General features: G+C 40.4%; 3 protein-coding genes across 9 annotated transcripts; 2 read left to right on the top strand and 1 right to left on the bottom strand.

Moving 5' to 3' along the window:
- The first annotated feature begins 1,652 nt into the window (after positions 1-1,652).
- On the top strand, positions 1,653-7,964 carry znf451 (zinc finger protein 451). 6 transcript variants are annotated; one of them, XR_011246134.1, is made up of 13 exons: positions 2,281-2,393; positions 2,752-2,815; positions 3,303-3,389; positions 3,488-3,601; positions 4,172-4,274; positions 4,436-4,586; positions 4,687-4,813; positions 4,929-5,088; positions 5,204-5,351; positions 5,456-6,927; positions 7,020-7,091; positions 7,621-7,686; positions 7,823-7,964. XR_011246134.1 is itself a non-coding variant. In XM_020091166.2 (12 exons), exons 2-12 carry the CDS (start codon positions 2,756-2,758, stop codon positions 7,861-7,863), a joined length of 2,529 nt encoding a protein of 842 aa, XP_019946725.2. In that variant the 5' UTR covers positions 1,653-1,773; positions 2,752-2,755; the 3' UTR covers positions 7,864-7,964. The 6 variants fall into 6 exon arrangements, 5 of the variants coding, with proteins under 5 accessions (XP_019946725.2, XP_019946716.2, XP_019946740.2 ...); XM_020091166.2 differs by lacking the exons at positions 2,281-2,393; positions 7,020-7,091 and adding an exon at positions 1,653-1,773; XM_020091157.2 differs by lacking the exon at positions 7,020-7,091.
- Positions 7,965-9,367: 1,403 nt separating this feature from the next.
- Positions 9,368-12,440, top strand: bag2 (BCL2 associated athanogene 2). 2 transcript variants are annotated; one of them, XM_020089839.2, is made up of 3 exons: positions 9,368-9,657; positions 10,490-10,599; positions 11,439-12,440. In XM_020089839.2, exons 1-3 carry the CDS (start codon positions 9,536-9,538, stop codon positions 11,831-11,833), a joined length of 627 nt encoding a protein of 208 aa, XP_019945398.2. In that variant the 5' UTR covers positions 9,368-9,535; the 3' UTR covers positions 11,834-12,440. The 2 variants fall into 2 exon arrangements, with proteins under 2 accessions (XP_019945398.2, XP_069395308.1); XM_069539207.1 differs by having other exon boundaries at positions 9,567-9,683.
- A 401-nt stretch (positions 12,441-12,841) lies between these two features.
- On the bottom strand, positions 12,842-19,657 carry rab23 (RAB23, member RAS oncogene family). The gene is made up of 7 exons (XM_020097531.2): positions 19,121-19,657; positions 17,043-17,276; positions 16,783-16,868; positions 16,377-16,533; positions 16,192-16,274; positions 16,006-16,098; positions 12,842-15,920 (listed from the first exon to the last, which is right to left on the bottom strand). The coding sequence occupies exons 2-7, from the start codon at positions 17,195-17,197 to the stop codon at positions 15,787-15,789; spliced, it is 708 nt and encodes a 235-aa protein (XP_019953090.1). The 5' UTR covers positions 17,198-17,276; positions 19,121-19,657; the 3' UTR covers positions 12,842-15,786.
- Between the last annotated feature and the right edge of the window lie 598 nt (positions 19,658-20,255).

Genomic DNA, 20,255 nt, shown 5'->3' with positions numbered 1-20,255 from the left:
ATATTGTTTGTGTGTATTGTGTGCATGTGTCCTGGTACATTATCATAGATGTGTCTTATTCCCATATATCAGAATGGTAATCTACATTTTTGTAGTATAATATTCCAGGTATGGCAACTATATATGCTCAGTTATACTGCAAATATTACTGTATACATATAACTGTATAAATATATTACATTCAGGGTCCACTTAATTAAGTAGTGATGCCTCATAGTTATATATCCATAGTTGTTTTTTCCTAAAGACATTAATTTAACTCAACTATGTGTTTGTTATTGAGGTTGTAGTTACAGACAGAGTGGAATAAATTGAGATTTTAACGTTGACTACTATAAGATTTGTACAGCTTTAATGAGGCAGAGCTGTTGTACTGAATTTCATAAGAATGTATTTGGTAGGTAAATCTAATAAAAGTCACCAGTGGATGTGCAAATGCAGGTTATTGTCTCATGTGGCGAGTTTTGTACATTAATATTGTCTAAAAATCATAATATATGATTGTAATTTACACATGACCACATTTTATAACTTTATCTAATTTAACATCTTAACATCTTATCTTTTTTTTCACAGATATATGAAACTGATGTACATGTGTAGGCTACTCCTACTTAATGTAATACATGTAAATATATAGGGTTGCCTTAACACTATGATCATTTCCAGAAGGAGCAAGATGCCTGCACAGGGCTGCAGTTCAAGGGTTTCAATACATGGTTCAAGAAGACTTATCTAAGAGGCTTTGAATTGGGTGGAGCACATTACTCACAGGCATTAATGTTATTTCAAGTTACAACATGTCCACATAATCACAATGGACCTTGTACAAGCATCATTAAAACATTTGTTCACATACAGATACTCCTGGCTATAATGGCTGACTACATATTTTGGTCTGCCGCAAGGACAGATACAAGAAATCTTTCCTGCCCACTGCAAAAACACAGTACAACTCCTAATGTCTGTCAAAAGGTGAACTCTCACAGCCCCGAGCTACTTTCTGTCCACACCAAAAACCTCTGCTCACTCCTGCAATTACTGTGACTCTGCACATATATATGTCATATTCCTGCCTACCTCATTATATTGTCTTCTACTAGTGCAAATTTGCACACTTGTCTCTTGTACATAGTTTGCAATTTCTTGTATTTAGTCTCTTTTATTATTTTAGTACTTCACTGTGTATTCTAGTACTTTATTGTGCATCATTTACTACATCTTTTACTTCTCTCTATGTGCAATGCCCTCGACAGGCTGTAACGCAAGAATTTCCCAATTTGGGATCAATATAGTACATCTATCTATTTCTCTATCTATGTATATGTTCATGTTTCTATCTACCTATCCATCTATTTATCCATCCATCCATCCATCTTTCATCTATCTATCTACACACATAATCTCTGTATGCGGTGATATCTGTGTAACCCAACATATGCATATCATCATTTATGTTACTATGGAAACACTGATCTGGAGACCACATTTTCAACTCCATACCGGTTTTCTATTCACATGACTGGGAGGATTTTACAGTGATAGTGGGCGACAGGTTCGCACTTCAGCCAGAACAACTGAACCCAGACGGGCGGATCTTATTACCTCGTTTTTCTGGCCTGAATACTCAGTAACCCCGCCCTCGCGGCACACTCCGCGCAGAGAGAGGAGCGCTTCATTCACACATGACGTTTCAGACCAGACTAGCTGCGCCTGTTTTGATTTGGGAAGTTGTAGCCGAGCTGCTCCTCTCGTCATCTGGAGAAACTGCAGGTAACGCGATGCTCAGCTTCATCCACATCGGTTCACACCATGTTTATCCAACAGTAAAGCCGGGTGCAATTTCGATCGGACTTTAGCTACGTGGGATAAAACCGTTGCTACAGACGCCAGAAAGCTAATACTAGCTAACCCTGACGTTTGGTACCATCCGGGATCTCACAGCTGCTGAAGTTGTTAAACATCCAATAACTGACAGTAAAAACTCGTTTCCGTTCATGGGGGTTTTCTCCGGGACACACTGTGATACTTGGTGTGAATGTCATAACGTTTAAAGCAGCTCAAACCCGAGGTTGTTCCATTGGAGCGCGGGTGAATCCACATTACCGTGTTGAACTCAAACCATGAGGACGCGTGTGGCGGGTGCTTCCCTCTCGCTCCTCCACTGGCGCGCTCGTGCAGCGGCTCGGCGCTCAGTGCTGCTCCCACGGGTCAAGGGGAGGTACTGCAACAACACCGCGATTTAACAGCAGCGCAGATGGCTGTAGTTCAGCCTCCACCCACACGAGGTGCTACTAAAGAGCGGCGCAGGGTAGCAAGCGAGGAAAGGAAATGATCCTCATGTTGACTGTGGTTCTGTTGAATTTTATGGAACTGACGTGATTTTCTCCGGAGTAAGTTGCGTTCGAACCAGTGAGCATGAGCCGATATGAGGGGGACAATAAAGACCAGCTAACAGCGTTCAAACGCTTTTATTTGCACAACCTCACCTAATGAACGTGGACGCTGTATTCTGTTGGGAGGTAGCTGTGCTAGCATTTCCGTTCTTGTATTTATGGTTTTAAAATAATCATATTCCTTCTGAGAAGTTCTTTTATGGACTTTTGACTGATCCAGAGTCGGCAACCCCAACGCTACAGCTACAGTTGTGTGTGTGTGTACATCACTGTTTATAGATCTATCTGCCTGTATTGTGTTAACTTGTTCCCCCTTTGCATGTACACTTAAATGAGTTTGTTTGTTCCCCCACAGATAAATGTCTTCTCCCGTTCAAACAGACGAAGATGAGGTGGAGGAGGAAGTGGAGTTTGTATCTGTGAGTCGTGTGCATATTAGATCTTTTTATAAATGGTCTGTATTTATATAGAGCTTTACAGCACACACACATTCATTCAGTGCAGCTATATGCAGAACTTTTTCTATTTGGGGGAGTTCAGGGTTCAGTATCGACCGCTCTCCCCCCTTAGCCACAGCTGCTAAATCAATAGGTTCAACTGATAAGATAAGCACTTGCTTATTTTCATTCTCTTGACAAGACAATTGTTAGTACAAAATCACCTTGATTGGGCAATATGACCCAAAACATATATTAAAACTTATGTACTTTACTGAATATATCACGATACTTGTTTAATTCATCTCCGTACATGTATTTCATGGCTGTTGCAGTGATTCAAACAGAGTTCTCCTCTATCAGCCTTAAACCACCCCTTCTTCATTGTACATGGTTTACAGACTTCTTTGATGAATGTTGGTCTCTTACATAAAACACTAACTCACACAGTGTCTTGCACTTGCTTCAGGAGAACCAGCAAAGACCTGTGATGGATTGTATTGATCTGCTGAGCGATGATAGCGACGGTGAGGGATGTTCATCGTTCACAGGAGCGGTGAGTGGCTGAATGGAACAGTTTTTATAAGGAAGTGTCAACACCTGTCTGTAGAGTTTTCTGCATCAAAAGGTTTGTGCCCCATCTCTCCGATATAGCTTGAAGATAAAATCACCCGCCACAAAGCACGTGTTTCGTCTACACTGGATAAACTAGCACAGCAGGTGGCCATGGAGAAAAAGGAACGGGCAGATAAATGCAGAGCATTCAAGGTAAGATCACTTCAGAGTAAAGTAAGCTTCGATCACTCGTAGCTTGTTAGACTGTAATTAATTTCCTTTTTATTTGGAGGTGTCTGCACATTACCGTTCTCTTCAGTCATTTTATTCATCTTGGATTTGAATGCAAAGTGAATTCTCCACTTTGTGAATTTGGACTATACAAATACAATTTTATTGAAAGGAAAGTGTAGAAAGTAGGCCCTGTTCATTCTGAACATTTACCTCCACTCAAAATTGTATGACCACCTTGAAAAAAAATGCAAAAATAGAATGAGTCGTGCAATACCCTAAAAAAAATTCATAAAACAATATTTTGTTTATTTAATACTCTGAAAAACAGATGTTTCTATATTGAGCTCAGCAGGTGGATTCAATGCTAACACTAACCCTTGGTATTTTGCTAGTAGTAATAGCAACAGTGCCACCCTGTGGGCAAAATAGGAAACTGGTAAAAACTTCATAGAACATTAGTTGCAGATCATTTAACACTGCTGGTTTTCTGCTGACTTCTCTCATGTGTGAAAAAGATGTTGTCTGGTCTGGGGTTTTTTTTTTTTTCAGGAGAAGCAGATCTTACAAAAAGTTCATGGACAGCAGGAGTTGGCTTTCAGTGCTGCTAATGGAGAAGCAAAGCGCTGTGTAGACATGTGGTTAAAGATGCCAGGTAATCTGGATCAGGGCCATTGATTTATTTACCAGTCTACTATTTTGTGCTGCTGCAATGACTCCTGTACATCGTTCAGGATGTCATTGTTTTAATAGATCTATGACTGTTTGTTATTTGACTGATTCTCTCCATCTGATTATACCTCTGTGATTATTTAGGTCTTACTCCTGGATCCATCAGTTCTGGTTTTGGAGGAAGGCGCAGACCTGCTTCTTTCCCCATAAATAGTTCAACTAGACACACTTGTCCAGTGATTAACTGTGGTCGTGTTTATGAAAACGCCTCACTCCTTGATGGGCACTTGAAAAGGTAATAATCGTCTGTTCATCTCAGCGTAGGTCGAATACTCTGAACCATGTTCCTGTTTCCAAATCGGCATATTTTATGAAGTACAATATCTTGCGTGCAGGTTTGACCATTCCCCTTGTGATCCAGCTATCAATCTGAAGGGATGTCCTTCTGAACTCTTTGCCTGTGTTGCCTGTGGGCAACACTTTCAGACCAAAGAAGCATGGAGAATACATCTAGAGACTAAGGTTTAAACACTCTTTGCTCTGCCAATGTTTTTTTATCCATTACATTTTGAAAGTCATAGTTCACTTTTAATTTACAGGAGTAAAATTTCAAGGCTGTTCTCTTTTTGAATCTTAGGTAAAGGCATCAGCTGATAATGCTCACAGCCTCGCTCAGACCTATCAGAGGATTGTGTGTTTTGCCTGCCCTGCCTGCTACCTCCTCTTCAACCTCAGAGATGAGTGCCTTCAGCACATGTCAACCAAAAACCACTTCACAGAGGCTCTTTCCATGAATGGTTTGTTGAACAAGTTTTCCTTTCTGTACATCCTCATTAAAACTACACATAATCAAATCTCAGGAGGTATTTTATATACATATGCATGTCTCTTTTACTTTTGTCGTCTTGTTAGAGCCCAGAGGAAAGGCGCTGCCGGTTCCTGTCCCACAGTTTGTTAAGAACCGTCTCACTGCTTTGTGCAAGGATGTACAGTTCAATGTCCGCTGCTCTTTATGTCACAAAGTACTAATCTCGCACCAGGCAGCTCAAGCTCACTTTAAGTAAGTAAGAGCTTATTCTAGCATGCAGTGTTACAGTGTTATTCTGTTGGTAATTTTTATAAAACGGACATTTCCTGTCTTTTTTTCCTCATTTTCTTTTTCAGCGTGCACTGCAGACAGGGCTGTGCAGTGGCCAAAGCTGAGAAAACAATAGTTCAGGTGATGAAACAGCTGCAGGTGCGAGGGCAGTGCTCCCTCTGCTGTCAAATCTTCCTCAGCCAAGATGAAATCGAGCGCCACAAAGAATCGACCCAGCACGATGTCGAGATCAACCGAACGATGGGCACTGCGCTTCTGCAGCACGCCAGGATGGCCAAAGGGGCACCAGAGGGAAAACAGCCCACTGACCTTCAAACACCAAAAAGAATACGCAAGAAGAACGATGGTGAAAATTTTACAGCAAAACGCAAGCGGCTTAGTGTGAATAGCTGCATGAGCAGAAACTCGACAACAGCGTGGTTCTGCGAGTGTGGTCTGCAGTTCATGGAGGAGGCTGCAGCCAGTAAGCATCTCCTGGCTATAAACCAGATTTTCCATCAGTGTGGCGTCTGTGGCAAACACATGGGGGAGTCTTCAATTACCCGTTTGCATATGAGCCGGTTTCATGGAGGAGCTCATCTCTCTAACTTTCTCTTCTACTGCCGCAAGTGCAAAGTGGAAATGCCTCGGCACGAAGATATCCTGTCCCACGTGTCAGACGCTCACACTGGACACACCTACTTTGCCGAACAAGAAGTGACTGAGGACGTCGCCACAGTCATCGATGCCGAGCCGTCCACCAGCCACGATGTCTCCCTGCATTCCTCCTCCAAGTCCTCAAGAGTCCAGCAGAACACAGTGGAGCCATCTTCTTCAAAAGCAGAGCAGACCTGGATGTGCAGGATGTGCGAGGACATCTTTGACTCGGAAGCGGCCGTTCACAAGCACTGCAGCGACGCGAGCAGTCACAGCTTTCAGAGATTCATCTGTGGACACTGTCCTCAGAAGTTCTTCAAGGAGTCCACTGTTCGGAGACACTGTGTGAATGAGCACGACGGGCAGATTAAGAGCTCCCACTTCTGCGGCCTCTGCGACAGCATGCAGTTTGAAGTTGAGGGCGAGTTCTTGGAGCACTACAAGAGTCTTCACAGCAAGGACTACTTCCAAATGGATGGCGGGGACGTCGTTCAGCCTGCTGTTGCCGAGAGCACCAGTCGGCTTACGTGTCCGTGCATGAGTTCAGAAAAGAGCAAGGAGGAAATGAAAGCTACATATACACAGTGCATGAGGAATCTGGGCTCTGACGGAAGATGTCAGTATGTCTGTGCTCCGTGTGATGTAACTGTGTCTTCCTATGCACAAATGAAAACTCACGTCCACATGAAACACACCGCCTTGCACCTCGACAAGACCTTTGACGTACAATGCAAAACGTGCCCGGAGAGTTTTGTGTCTGTACAGAGTTTCCACAACCACTACCACTCCCAACACTGTTCGCTGGAACCCTGCAGGAGCTCCAGGACCTGCGAGAAGAACATGAAAACAGAGGCCCCCACTGCAAATATTCTCAGTGCTGTGATCGAACCAGACAACAACGGTAAATCAGTTAACATCACATCTTTAGACATCGATCAGCTACCGTTTGTTTGCATGCTGTGTTTACTTGTGTGTTCATATCGTCATGTGCAGAGAGTGAAGATGAGACAAGGGTGACGTCTCTGAACGTCTCTCAAGACAACAAAGAGAGTGAAGCAAATTAAAGTAGGCAATAAATAACACACAGCCACTGTGTAACTCAATACAAGTAAGCAAAGGCAGTGTAGCATAGTATTTTTATCACATTTTAATGCTTTTCATTGGAAATTTGTTTGCAAAAGTTATGAAATATGTCCATCATAAAATAAAGACTCAGTTTAAAGTAATACATCTGCAAGCTGAAAGATACGAAGTGCCTTATATTATGTTAGGAGCTAAAATGGCGTACTTCCGCCAAGGCCCAACAGTCCCCTCGGAATAATTTAAACTGCACCCAACTGTAGACACCCAGATATCGTCTCCTAAATGGATCTGCCCCAAAAATTCAAAGGGCCCATGTCTCATCCTTCCACCAAGTTTCGTGGAAATCCGTTTTGTAGTTTTTGCAGAATCCTACTGACAAACTAACCAACCAAACAAACAAATGAACAGTGATGAAAACATAACCTGCTTGTTGTACGTAGTAACATTTGTCTTTAAGTATTTACTAATTGTTACAGATTCTTATTCCCTTTTATTGTGTATTCTGTTACAGACGATTCAGATGAGGAAATGAAGCATGCACTGTCTGTGATTGAAGAAGAAGCAAGAGAGTCCACAGGTATGGAAAAGTATTGACTCTAGATATTAGTCATAATGTTAATAGTGTGCATGAAAAGTACATAAAAAGATTTTCTCAGTGTTGTTATTTGAACTTTTGTAACAAAGATTTTTATTATCTGTTTTTTTATATTCAGAGATAGAAGAAGCTCTTAAGAGAAGTCTTCTGGAATTCTAATGACGGAAAAGCTGTTTGTGACACAGTTCATCAGACATGGTATTGAAATGTTTTGTACAGTGTCATTGTATTCAAAATGTATTAAATAAGCATTACTTGTTTTCCAGTCTCTTCTTTTGTAATTGTTAAATAATCGACAGGACATCACAGAATTCCTCCCGGAACACTGAGCGCAGCCCTGATCACACTGCCGTTAGCAAATCCCATGTAACTGTTGATTCAGACACACTCCTGTGTGTCGACACATGTGCTATAGATGGAATTGATGACGCTGCAAGATGCCGTGGGCTGAACTGGTGACCCTTGTGCTAAGAGCTGGTGTCTCCAGTTACAGTCTCTGTTTTCATCGCAGACATGAAATCCAGTGAATTGCATCTACCGATCTATCTTGGAGTACTGTCACAAAGGTCCTGAACATTATGTGACGGAATTCTTGGAAAGTCAACCGTTTTAAGAGACAGGTTATTCTCCTGTGATATAATTTGGAGGGCAGGGTACACTATATATGAAAATACATTTCATAACATCTATCTGGATGAAGCTATGTGAGGATATATAACACCAACATGGGTTCCAACATTTGCTTCTTTACTTTTAATGCACACCCCCCTCGTCATTTGATCAAAGTTAAAAAATATAATGAAGAAAACTCAAAAATCTTTAAACAGTAGTGTGAGTGTGGTCCAGTTGGTTAACAGAGAATTGTAATGGCCATGAGGAACAAATTAATGATTGAACCTCCCTGGTTGTAGAATTTGTCAGCTGCCGTCTAATTTGAACCTCTGGTGAGAAGAGCCCTGTGCAGTTCAGCAGAGTAGAATGTAAACAGATCCAGGTCATTTGTTTCAGGACGTATAAAACACATGATCTGAGTGTTACTACTGGTTCTGAGGGGTTGTGTTTTTATTGCCAATTGTCTGACTATTGGTCGGATAATGCAAAAACTGATTAAATTGATACTTGGTGGAAGGGTAAGGTGTCGAACACAGAAAAGAAAAATTATGTTTTGGAGCAAACACAATTAGGGGGTCGATTTTTTTCCTCACCTTATTTAGATTTACGAGATCTGGAGTTTATGGACATTTTTCAGATTTCTTTCCTGAGACCTAAATGTAAAAAATCAGGCAAACTTACAGGATTGATATCTACAAGTGTTTGCAATTTGGTGCGGCTGGATTGAATTTAAGGGGACTGTGTGGAGGTATAGCTGTAGCCTCCTGAGTGCTGTTTGAGTCACCAAATCATTTTGTGGATTCAAACTTTACAGAAAATGTGTATAGATCAAAACCAAGTTAAAAATAAGAACATCTCAAATTGAGGTTGAACTTGAATGAGCACTGCAGTGGAACCAAATGAAAAGAGCCTCTACTGAAAATAAAAAAAATTCATTTCGACATTTGTAAATAAAGTTGTAGTTCAGTCCAAGTGTTCTTTGGGGCCCAGTGAAGCTGCTCGGGGATCTGTAGGGTCCTCGAACCACACCTTGGGAACCTCCTCCTCTGTTCTGGGCTGCTCGGGAAGCTTCTGAGAGGAGTCGCTGGAGGAAGCCACAGCCCATGTTAGGGCATGTTGTCCCGGGGGCGCACTCACTGACCGTCAGCCGGACGACTCGGAGCGTGTGACCGCGCACAGAACACACCGATCGTAACCATCATAATATCGATTCACCACCATGGCTCAGGCGAAAATCCAGGCGAAGATGAACGAGCCTCCGTGCAGCAAGTTCAGCAGGACGCTGTCCATGGCGGATCGCTCCGGAAGACTGCTGGAGAGTTTGGATGAGCTGGAAATGAGGTAGAGAAGCAACAGGCCTGAGACATGTGCGTAATGTATCAGTGCGCTGGAGCTGCCTGCTGAAGCCTGGTCGACTGTTTCAGAACTTTGTTAAGTTAGGAAATGAAATCATGACTTCTACAGATCAGGTTGTCTCACCTTTTCAAAAACAGACAACGTGTCACACAAAGTTTGTTGTACAGTGACAAAATCCGATGTGATTGAATCCTCACATGGATAAAATGTGATTTCCTTCATCCATCCACTGTGATAATAACCGTTATGTTCACTGTGACATCATCATGATGTAAGTGTCTGTGTGTCTGTACTTATATCTTTGTGAGGACCATTTTCAGCAGAGACCCGATGCAGTGAGGACATTTTGACCGGTCTTTTTTTTTTTGAATGAGCTGTTTGAGGTTTAAGACTTGGTTTTAGGGTTAGAATCAGGTTTAAGTTAGAATCAGGTTTAGGTTAGAGTTAGAATTAACTTTAGGTTAGGGTTAGAATCAGGTTTAGATTAGAATAAAGTTTAGGTTAGAGTTAGAATTAAGTTTAGGTTAGAATTAACTTTAGGTTAGGGTTAGAATTAGAGTTAGAATTAGGTTTAGGTTAGAGTTAAATTGAGGTTAGGGTTAGAATTAGAGTTAGAATAAGGTTAAGGTTAGAATTAAGTTTAGGTTAGGGTTAGAATCTTGGTTAGGGTTAGAATTAGGGTTAGGTTTGGGTTAGGCATTTATTTTGGAAGGTTAAGGTTAGGGGCTAGGGAATTCATTATGCCATAAAGTGTCCTCACTAAGATAGAAGTACAAACGTGTATGTGTGTGTGTGTGTGTGTGTGTGTCTGTCTCAGGGTGGAGGCTTTACGTGAAACAGCATCAGCCATGGAGCAGGAAAGGGAGTGCATCCTGGAAATGATCCAGTCCATACAGGGCAGTCAAGAAATGCGCAACATCTGCGCTGGTAAGGCAAGACTCTCACCACATGTTTGTGTAGCACTGGCTTTACAGGGAGATAAATAACTGTCTGAACAACATTGTTGGTATTATGTGTTTTTGCATATTCTTGCAGCTGTAACATTGTGATCCAGTGAGGTTATGCTTTGAAAGCTGTGTTATAGTTGGGTTGGGTGCTTGAGAATCTCAGTGGGTTTTTAAAAAGAATCAACATGAGAGTTTTTGCACCCCACCCAAAAGAAGACTGAAAAATGAGTTAGATTTCAACCTATATCTCAATAATCTAAACCGGCCTGTAAAACCCCCCCGATAATCACAGCGTCACATTGAATGAATAATGTTCACTGTTATAAAGCACGATAAAGTCGTTGCTTTCCCCCTTGACCGTAACAAAGAGTAACTTTTTTCACCTCAGTTTTACTGAAACTACTTTGGCCACTAACTAGTTGGTATTATCTGGCAAGTATGACATGTAAATTATGACTTTAACTACATCTAAGGGTGTAGCAAGTGTAGGAAATAATCATTTGTATTGTAACATACTATTTGACCTCAACCCACCAATGTTAGTTACCTTGAGTATAGCCCTTACCAAGATCCCAGCATGCAATAGGATAATTACATTGACCTGAGTTATATTGTCTTCAGATGACGGGAAGGAAATGAAGCACAAACACAGAAACACGTGATCAGGACAACAATCTTATTGTGGGGAGACACATAGACAGTGTGTGGCTTCCTACGGTAGATTGCACATATGTTCTACTTATTAGTATCATGTCCACTATCAGTGTATTTTATTTATGTTGAGACACGGCATTGATTTGTTTGGTTCATGTCTTCTAGGGGAAAAAGAAGAATTAAGTTTAACCGCGAACCGTCTACTTGGCCGAACGCTGTCTGTGGAGATCTCCATCGGCACAATCAGAAACTCCATGCAGGAGGAGGCACTGCACAAGGCCACGTCTATAATCGACGAAATAGTGAAAAAGTTGCTGAATGACATGGACGACGGCCGGAAGCAGCTGCTAGCCCTGCATGCGGCCTGCGTGACCGAGGCACCGCCCGTCGCCATTGACCAAAAGTTCCAGGCCCTTGTGATCAGCTGTGCCCTGGAGGACCAGAAGAAGATCAAGCGGAGGCTGGAGACTCTGTTGAGGAACGTTGAAAATGCTGAAAAGAACATCAAGATCATGGATCACCAAAAACTGGAGGACTCACAAGCCAATGGCGGTCAATAAGAACCAAAAACATGTCTTACACACCACCAATCTGAACAAACTGTGACTCTACATGTAGCAGAAACACTTAGGGCCAGATATACAATAAATCACAACTCACTACTATATTAGAGTGGTGTCTATGCATGATCAAGTTTTACTTCCACCCACTAAATATGGATTTCTTTTTTTTCTATCGTGTGAACCCACTATTGTGTGTTCAAATGTGCACTTAAGACAAAACAGCATAGTGCTTGCTGATAACCAACTGAATAATTCATAATGAGTCAGGAGATGATGCTGCAGTCTTAATAGCTATTTTATTACCAGGTTACACTTTGTGAGATCGGCATCTTCGAATAAAGTGAAAGAGTATCCCTGATGACATATGGTTGGTTAAATAGGTGAAGTCTCTTGTTCTGTTTCACTGTCATACTTTAAAATCAGACACTTGTTTAAGGATGTGAGATATGCATGCACTACCTCTTTGAGCAATACAGATAAAATCAACCTGTGGATTTTTATTCATATTTGCACAAAGCTGTTTTTTAATGTAAGATTGTGTCAGAAGAGTTAATAAAAGTAGAAGGGGCACCGGATCTGTCTGTTTATCTGGATCCACTCCAAAGTGGCCCACGTCTCATTTTTTTTCATGGAAATCTGTTCATTCGTTTTTGCGTAATCCTGCTCATTACCACACACAGCTGAAATCCTAACCTCTTTGGCAGAAAACAAATGAAGTGAGTGTCACAGCCTATTTCTGGGACTGATGGGAACATGGCAGCTATCAGGTTGTCAAGGTAACTGTTCCACATATGATATAATACCTGCAACTAAACTGTCCAGTCACATGCACATTGCATACACACGTTACAGCCCTGTCGGAGAGCTAGCACACCTCTCGTTGACTATTGAAGGTGAACACCATCTTTTACCAACAACATTTACACTTTTTCATTGTCTCAACTTGTTGAATGTGGACAAATGTACAGAAAACTTTCATTTGAAATTATACACTGGATGCTAAAGTACAATTTCATGAATTTCTTTTATTTAGGTCAGATTACAATCAACTCCCCCACACACACACGTAAAATCAGGTGCACAATTCTGTGGCACGCTTCCAGGCTGTGATACATGTATAACTGTTAAAACAAACAAAAAAAATCCAACAATGGTTTTTGTTGTTGTCAGACTAAGTAGAATTATCTGGGTTTGTCGATCTAAACACGTGAAACTGGTTTATAAAGTACTGTGTGTGGGGAAAGTAGAGGAACAGTAAAACAGATTATTACAACACCTGAGTGACAGCACATAAGTATGGTTAGTTTTAACTTATGGTTCTTTAAGATTTGAAACCATCTTGTTGATAAAGTGCACTAAATCCATTCAGTCAAGAAGCAAATAAAAAGGCAAATGTTTACAAGTAAGAGAAAGCTGGAGAAATGATTATTTACAGATTCGCTGCAGCTTTAAACCAACAGCAGGAAGAGGAATTAAATGGTCAGCGGGGGAGAATGTAAACAAGGACAAGGCAATGTGGCTTTACAACCATGACTGAACATTCACTGATGTGGAAAAAAAGGCTTGCATGCATTACTTACTCCACACTTTCTTTTCAGAACAGAACTCTTTACATAGAACCAAACGAGAAAGCTTGAAATGTGACACAGTCTTAGTACCGATGGTATTTGAAGCAGCTGAGATGCTCACATCAGACTATTAAGTGATAACATGGTTTAATTAATCGGAACTTCGTTTGAAGCTGGGATTAACAGCTTCTAACACAGCTCCGAGATCAGTTACAAAACTTTCAAAAAGACAGGCATGCACATGTTTACCCACAAAGATGTCCTATGTATTCATATTCCATTTAAAATACTTTCAATAAAGACATTTCAATAATTTTATAAAGCAGATTTAATATAAGACTTTACACATATTTCTTTGTGCTTGGTAAATTAGTATCGTTCAGATAATGATTCTTGGAAAACAAAATTACTAAAAGGCAATAATTAACAGTTCACCGCTCTACTGGGGACTGAATATTAGTTTGGGAGATCTTTTTGGAGTATCCTGATTTAGTGAGAAGAAACTGGATTTTCTTGCATATTCAGGCCACCAAAGGCACTCAAGCAGAAACATACCTAGCCCTGATGCTTGTGGTTTTGGTAATACCACCAAGAGATGTTCCAATACCAGCATTGGAAATGCCTCAGATACTGCGGGACTGAGCATCAGCAAGTACGCAAATCTGTGTACCCATCCAATGCCACGTCTTCAAAATATAGAAATGTCTCCCTGACTGAACTGCAACTTTCTTTTCCTGGAAATCACTCTTTGCTGCTCCAAAACAGCAGTTGTGCTGTAACTGCCACTGATACTGGTTTTAGAGCAGCCAAAAAGAAGTGATTTCTGGTAGTGTAGCATTAGCCAGAGCTAGATAAAATATCAGCAATTTGGCAATATCTCAGACTGAAAGTCCCACGTGTAAAATGGCGACATGAAACATATGTTAGGCTTCCATTTCGAGCAATTTGAAGAAGTAATCATTGCATATTCCTATAGATTTGTTTATTTGTGAACTTTGTCAGTCATGACTGTCAAACTAGATCATAAAAGAAGTTCTATGACGTTCATACTCTGTATGCATTTGTTTTTCCAAACGGTTTAACCTGAGCCAGGCCATACAGCAGTGATAGCGATCATCACTTCCATACAGGGTTAGAAGCATACAGCTGTTATACAAGTGGGGTTTTTGTTTGTTATTTTATGCATCAGTATCGGATCAGTACTTGGTATTGGAAGATGCTTAAAGTCCAGGTATCTGAATTGGTAGAGGGAAGAGAAAAATGGTATCAGAACATCTCTAATACCATCAGACAGCGAGGGGTTTTCACTCTTTATTCTGTCTGTATTCCAGCTCCTTCTCCCTTTCATCCCATTAAAAGTGAGCAGAATGATATAAATAAAACTGATAGAATACAACATGAGGCCAAACCCAAGATAAAAACACAACTTGTAACATGTTTAGTGTTTGAAATGTAGTGACAATGGACAATATAAACCCTGCATAGGCAAAGCTATGCTAACGTTAAAGAAAAGGTCAGTTAAATCTGACATATGTTAACAACTGAAAGTACCATAACAGATTGTAACTTGATGTATTATGACTCAAATAGCAGAGAATCATTAATTCAACTCATAATTAAGTGAAGAATTCAGATAACAAATCTTTGAATAAGTGCACTGTAAGCCGACACACAGGACTATTTTGTGACAATAGTTATCGATATTTGGTTATCCATAGGAGCACATTCTATTCTTTTCATGTTACATCCAAGTCATTGCAGTGTTAATGTTAAACTACAGCTCAGAAAATGGAACATTTTGGCACAACGTCAACACTTCAGTGAAAATATCACTCAACACTAATGTGATTCGTACAAAAATAACTCTGCACATAGAATTACTTCTGGATTCCAGAGTGTTTTGTCCACAATAAACAGCATAGTCTGAGCCATAGTTTGTTGACAGTTAGAAAAATATGGTACAAAATGATCTGTTTATCTTCTACGATGCATGCAAACATATTGTACGGTTCAAATGTCAAACACATGAATGGGCGACCAGGAGCAAGAGTGCAACATTTGCTGTTACATATTTTGATGAGAGGCGTGTATATAGTTATATATATTAAAAAAAAAAACAAAAAAAAAAAACACACAATCACTCACAGACATAACTCTTGTTTTTGTGGGGATTTCAGCTCTAGTTGTTACCCAACGTGTATACATATCAACAGGCTTTGTGTGCAGACCACTGATGGACACCCAAGGTTGAACCAAAATTGTTAAAGTAGTGTAGAGTAGTACTTCCCAGTCTGTATGGGCTTTGGTCTCTAAATGAATACAACAATGACCAATCTAGTCTGAGAAACAAATAGTCGGTTGCTAAAACTAAAATGATTCTATCTAGAGAAGGCTGCAACTTCCAAAAGGATTTTTACTCTTCTTGGTCCGTTGTTTGTTTGGTCTCAACGTGATGACTTCTCTACCGTTGCTGGAGTTCTGGTTGCAGACATTACTACTTGTGGTATTGAAAACACCTTTGGGAAAATAACCATTTATGAGTAATGTCACCTTGAAATTTTAAATCTTAAACTGCAACATTAAACATTAAAAATGTCTTACCTATTTTATTGCTTGTTGAATGGACCACATCGGTCTCCTCTGCTGTTTGCTGCTTGAGTCGTTGAAGATACTTTTCAGCTAAGTACTTAAAAACTAAACAGAAAGGAATAGAAGAATATCAGTAACATTTAGAAAGTGACTGTTTAACTTGCATAAAAAAAGATGTCCACATTTTCAGAAACCCACCCTCGTTAACATTAAGGTCCTCTTTTACTGAAGCTCGATAAAATCTCAGTTTGAGTCTTTTTGCCAAACCTTCTGCCTCCTCACTATAATTCAAGCAAAGAAATTACATTTTATTATTTCATGGTAGGGTACACTGCTTTAATTACATTTCAATATCATTGTCCTTTGCAAACAAAGCAACTTACTTATTTATAACAGTCTCTTCTAGGAGGTCAATTTTGTTCTGCACTAGAACTGTGGGAATATCTCCAACCTCTGCTTCCACTTTCTCCCGCCAGCTGTCGATAGCCTGAAATGACTCCCTGTCGGTGGTAGAGAAAACCAGCACACATGCTTGTGCACCTGGAATATGGGGAAATAACACAGAAAATCATTAAGATAACGCCTTAAAAAAAAAGGATCTATCTCTAATATATGACACATAATCCACCCTCTGTGAGGATATAACAACAGTGACATGAGAACAGTCGCATTAGAGAGTCACTTTGTTTTCAGTGCAACAAAAACTTAACCTGAGCACAATGAGCAGTCAGTGAGGTCAGTGAACCAAAGCTACAGCGTTATAGTTTGTCAGAGTGGTCGGTGTCTTACCACGATAATAGGCCTTGGTGATAGCGTCAAACTCTTCCTGCCCAGCAGTGTCCCAAAGCATTAGTCGGACCTCTTCGTCATTGACACTGAAATAATGAGCAGGTAATGAGGGAAAAGTATCTGATAACCTGTAGTTAGGATACAAATATCCTACTTCCTCATTAAAGTAACCTTTTGAGATACTAATTACTGTAAACTAAAAACTAAAACTTGTTTCTCTAACAACCTTAGAGAAAAAAACACTAAAACAAGTTGCTTACTCTATCTGCCTCTCCAGAAAGTCCACTCCGATTGTCTTTTTGTAGTCTTTAGTGAAGATGCCTTTGCAGTAGCGTTGGATCATACTGGATTTGCCAACGGCTCCGTTGCCAACCACGACCACTTTGATGGCCACTTCCATGTCCTCCTCCAACATGGTGGCGACGTCTGGCTGGTTCTCTCAGTTCCACTCTGCCCGGGTTGTTTTAGTGATGCGAGACGGACACATATACCACCTGACAGTGTGAAACATTGATTGATGTGAGGCACACTTTAGATATTAACCACCAAAAACTAGCTATGAGTAAATAAGTTATATAAAAGGTTGTAGGGGTAGGTAGTCATATTCTTCAAACCTACTTTTTCTCCAGTACAACCCAAAATGTAGCACCTTTATATTACAGATTACTAGGGCTGTGACAAATGTTTATTTATTTTATTGATTCATTTTATACTTCAACTATTATAGATAATTATATGTCTAAAATATTAAGATTTCAAATTACCAAAGTCAAAAAAAATTGCTTCTTTACCAACAGTAAAAATAAATATTCAATTACAATTTTTCATAATGACAAGAATTTAACTATGGAAAGGTTACACTGTAAAAGATGGCCTTATATACACAATGACTGGGATTGTTCTTCAAACAATTATTTTGTGTGCTCAAACTGAACAAAGAGTTGTTAATTTTACAGGGAGTGACTGTGCAATGTGTTTATTCTTCCATTAGCAGGGAGAGCGGCAGACTCCACATAGCAACTGGCCCGTCCACAGCGACATGTGTGGAGCTGCTGAGTGCGACGCTAAACAAAATATTGTGAGAAAGCTGTTCCCAGTGGACAGTGGCAACCTACTGTGTGAGTATGGTCCAACAGCCTGTCTGGATTTGAGTCACAATATTTATTGCAGCAGAAGATATTATTCATCAACCACCACTGAGCTGCATGATGCAGTGGTTGTTAGACCACGCAGGCAGAAATGTGGCTTAAAATTAAAGAGTATGATCTTATATTATTATACTATCAATCAAATCAAATTGTATTTGTATAGATCATACTCACAAATCACAATTTGCCTCATGGGGCATAGCATGTGACATTCTCTGCTCTTAACCCTCGACTACAGTGAGAAAAAACTGCATCAAAAAGGTTTTAACAGGGGGAAAAACACTTGGAAACCTCAGAGAGAGTAAGAAGTGAGGGATCCCTCTCCAAGGACGGACAGAAGTGAAAGAGATACTGCTTCTAACAGAGAACATCAACAAAATAACATTTACAACATCCATGAGAAAAGATCGTGTCTAACATGAATGAAGAAGTCAATCAATGTTTCAAGTATTTATACAAAACCAAGCATCTGACAGAGATTAATGGAGGAGTAATGACATTTGTAATAATAGTTGTATCGCAATCATTAAAATGTGGCTGCAATGACATTATCTTATACATCTATTCATACACTTTTAGTTTACAGGAAACTACTTTACTTTAAATTTAGATTTTACGTCACCCGTGTTGAGTGAAGACTGAGGACATCCGTCCTGATTTAAACTTCTCAACTCACAAGCCAAGTTCAACTTCTGCAGTTCAACCACATCTCAATCAAATCATATGCATATATATTAAAGACATGATAGAGAATGTGAACTAAAACACTGTCTTTTACATCATATTAAAAACGTACATGCAAATGACCTAATTCTGTGGAAGATAACACATCTTATTCCTGAACAGTGAGTCATCCTCACAGACTTTACCCAAACTTCAAAGTGGGACACTGTTAAAGTCAATGAATAAGGGCACAAGGAGAATTTAACTATTTCACAATGTCATGAGAAGAACTGGTTTCTACCTAGGATTGATGACAACAAAGATAGGGCTGTCAAATAATGGGATTAAGTGTAAGCAAACTTTTCATGGTTCTTTTAAAGCCCAAACCAGACTCGCCTTGGTCAAGACGTGACCTGTTGAATGGCAGCTTGAAGTCCCGAGCAGCTGCTGGTGCTGCCCCGCTGAACATGATGGAGGATCCGGGGGATTCAAAGCTAGCTAAACCCACACAGAGAGCGGCTCCTTACCTGTAAAATCACGGTACGACTCCTCCGGGTGTCCTCCAGCATTTGACGAGCTAACCAGCCGGCTAACCCGCAATCACATATCTACAGCCGCCCTCGGCTCGTCTCTGTGGCGAGAGGAGGCGCCGGTGACTCCCTGTGCTAAGGTTACCTAGCTAAGGGTTAGCCACTTCTTTTCCCAGAGTACAGAACCTTCTGCTACACCTGCTAACGGTATCTAGCTAATGTCTGCACAGAGCCCGGGTTCTTCTCAGCGTCCACACGACACACAAAGTTTGATCAACGACGACGAGTGAGTCAACTCGGAGACATTTACGGGATGGAAATCACGTATCTGTCCGCACTGCCGTCTGTCTGCGAGCCTGCGTATGAGCTAACTACGCTGAGAGCGGAGCTAACCAGGTTACTGGCTAGCATCGTAGCTCGCAAATGCTTGTTGCTTAGCAGCAGCGCCAGAGTGAGTGCACAGCGCGAGGGAGCCGACGTGGAATCATGGGAGCGTTTGTAGTTCTCAAGTCACGACGAGTCCTTCTCTCTCACACTCACACTCACACACACACACACACACACACACACACACACACACACACACACACACACACACACACACACACACACACACACACACACACACACACACACACACACATATAACACGTGTTATTCGTGTGTTTTATTTCTTGACTCAAACTTTACTTCACACACTGTCTTGTTCAGTTTATTAGGAACACTTAGCTAATAGAAGTACAGTGCAATAAAACCAATCCTGCAATGAACCCTCCCTCATGTGGGTTATAATGTTCAGTTTATAATTATGTTAATGACGCGACCATTAATGCCCATGTTTATCTTTATTTGATTTTATATTTGTTATATCTCACAACTCTCTTGCACTATTTTCTATTTTTTTTTAAATATACTTAGATCTGCTGTACCATGATTTTGCAGGCTATGTTAGCCTGATACACAACTTTGTATAGCTTAAGTTATTTATCTTCTGTTTTTTATATTTGGCTTCAATACTCTGCCTTGGTTACTGATGTCTTTCAATCAGCTTATACTTATATTTGTATTGTCTAATTTTGACCTTTTATTAGTCTGATGACAAATAAACATCTTGAATCTTGTGCTCTTGTGT

This window comes from Paralichthys olivaceus, chromosome 14 (genome assembly GCF_024713975.1).
Source record: "Paralichthys olivaceus isolate ysfri-2021 chromosome 14, ASM2471397v2, whole genome shotgun sequence".
Taxonomy (NCBI): Eukaryota; Metazoa; Chordata; class Actinopteri; order Pleuronectiformes; family Paralichthyidae; genus Paralichthys; species Paralichthys olivaceus.
The sequence above is the reverse complement of the archived record's forward strand: the minus strand, read 5'-3'. Positions and strand labels throughout refer to the sequence as shown.

Excerpts from the sequence above, each read along its gene's own strand:
- bag2 (XM_020089839.2), top strand. The coding sequence starts at position 9,536 with ATGGCTCAGGCGAAAATCCAGGCGAAGATGAACGAGCCTCCGTGCAGC. Across the intron at positions 9,658-10,489 it reads TTGGATGAGCTGGAAATGAG|GGTGGAGGCTTTACGTGAAA; the intron begins GTAGAGAAGCAA and ends TGTCTGTCTCAG. Across the intron at positions 10,600-11,438 it reads AATGCGCAACATCTGCGCTG|GGGAAAAAGAAGAATTAAGT; the intron begins GTAAGGCAAGAC and ends CATGTCTTCTAG.
- rab23 (XM_020097531.2), bottom strand. The coding sequence starts at position 17,197 with ATGTTGGAGGAGGACATGGAAGTGGCCATCAAAGTGGTCGTGGTTGGC. Across the intron at positions 16,869-17,042 it reads TTTCTGGAGAGGCAGATAGA|TGTCAATGACGAAGAGGTCC; the intron begins GTAAGCAACTTG and ends TCATTATTTCAG. Across the intron at positions 15,921-16,005 it reads TTCAACAAGCAATAAAATAG|GTGTTTTCAATACCACAAGT; the intron begins GTAAGACATTTT and ends ATTTTCCCAAAG.
- znf451 (XM_020091166.2), top strand. The coding sequence starts at position 2,756 with ATGTCTTCTCCCGTTCAAACAGACGAAGATGAGGTGGAGGAGGAAGTG. Across the intron at positions 3,602-4,171 it reads ATAAATGCAGAGCATTCAAG|GAGAAGCAGATCTTACAAAA; the intron begins GTAAGATCACTT and ends TTTTTTTTTCAG. Across the intron at positions 5,089-5,203 it reads AGAGGCTCTTTCCATGAATG|AGCCCAGAGGAAAGGCGCTG; the intron begins GTTTGTTGAACA and ends TCGTCTTGTTAG.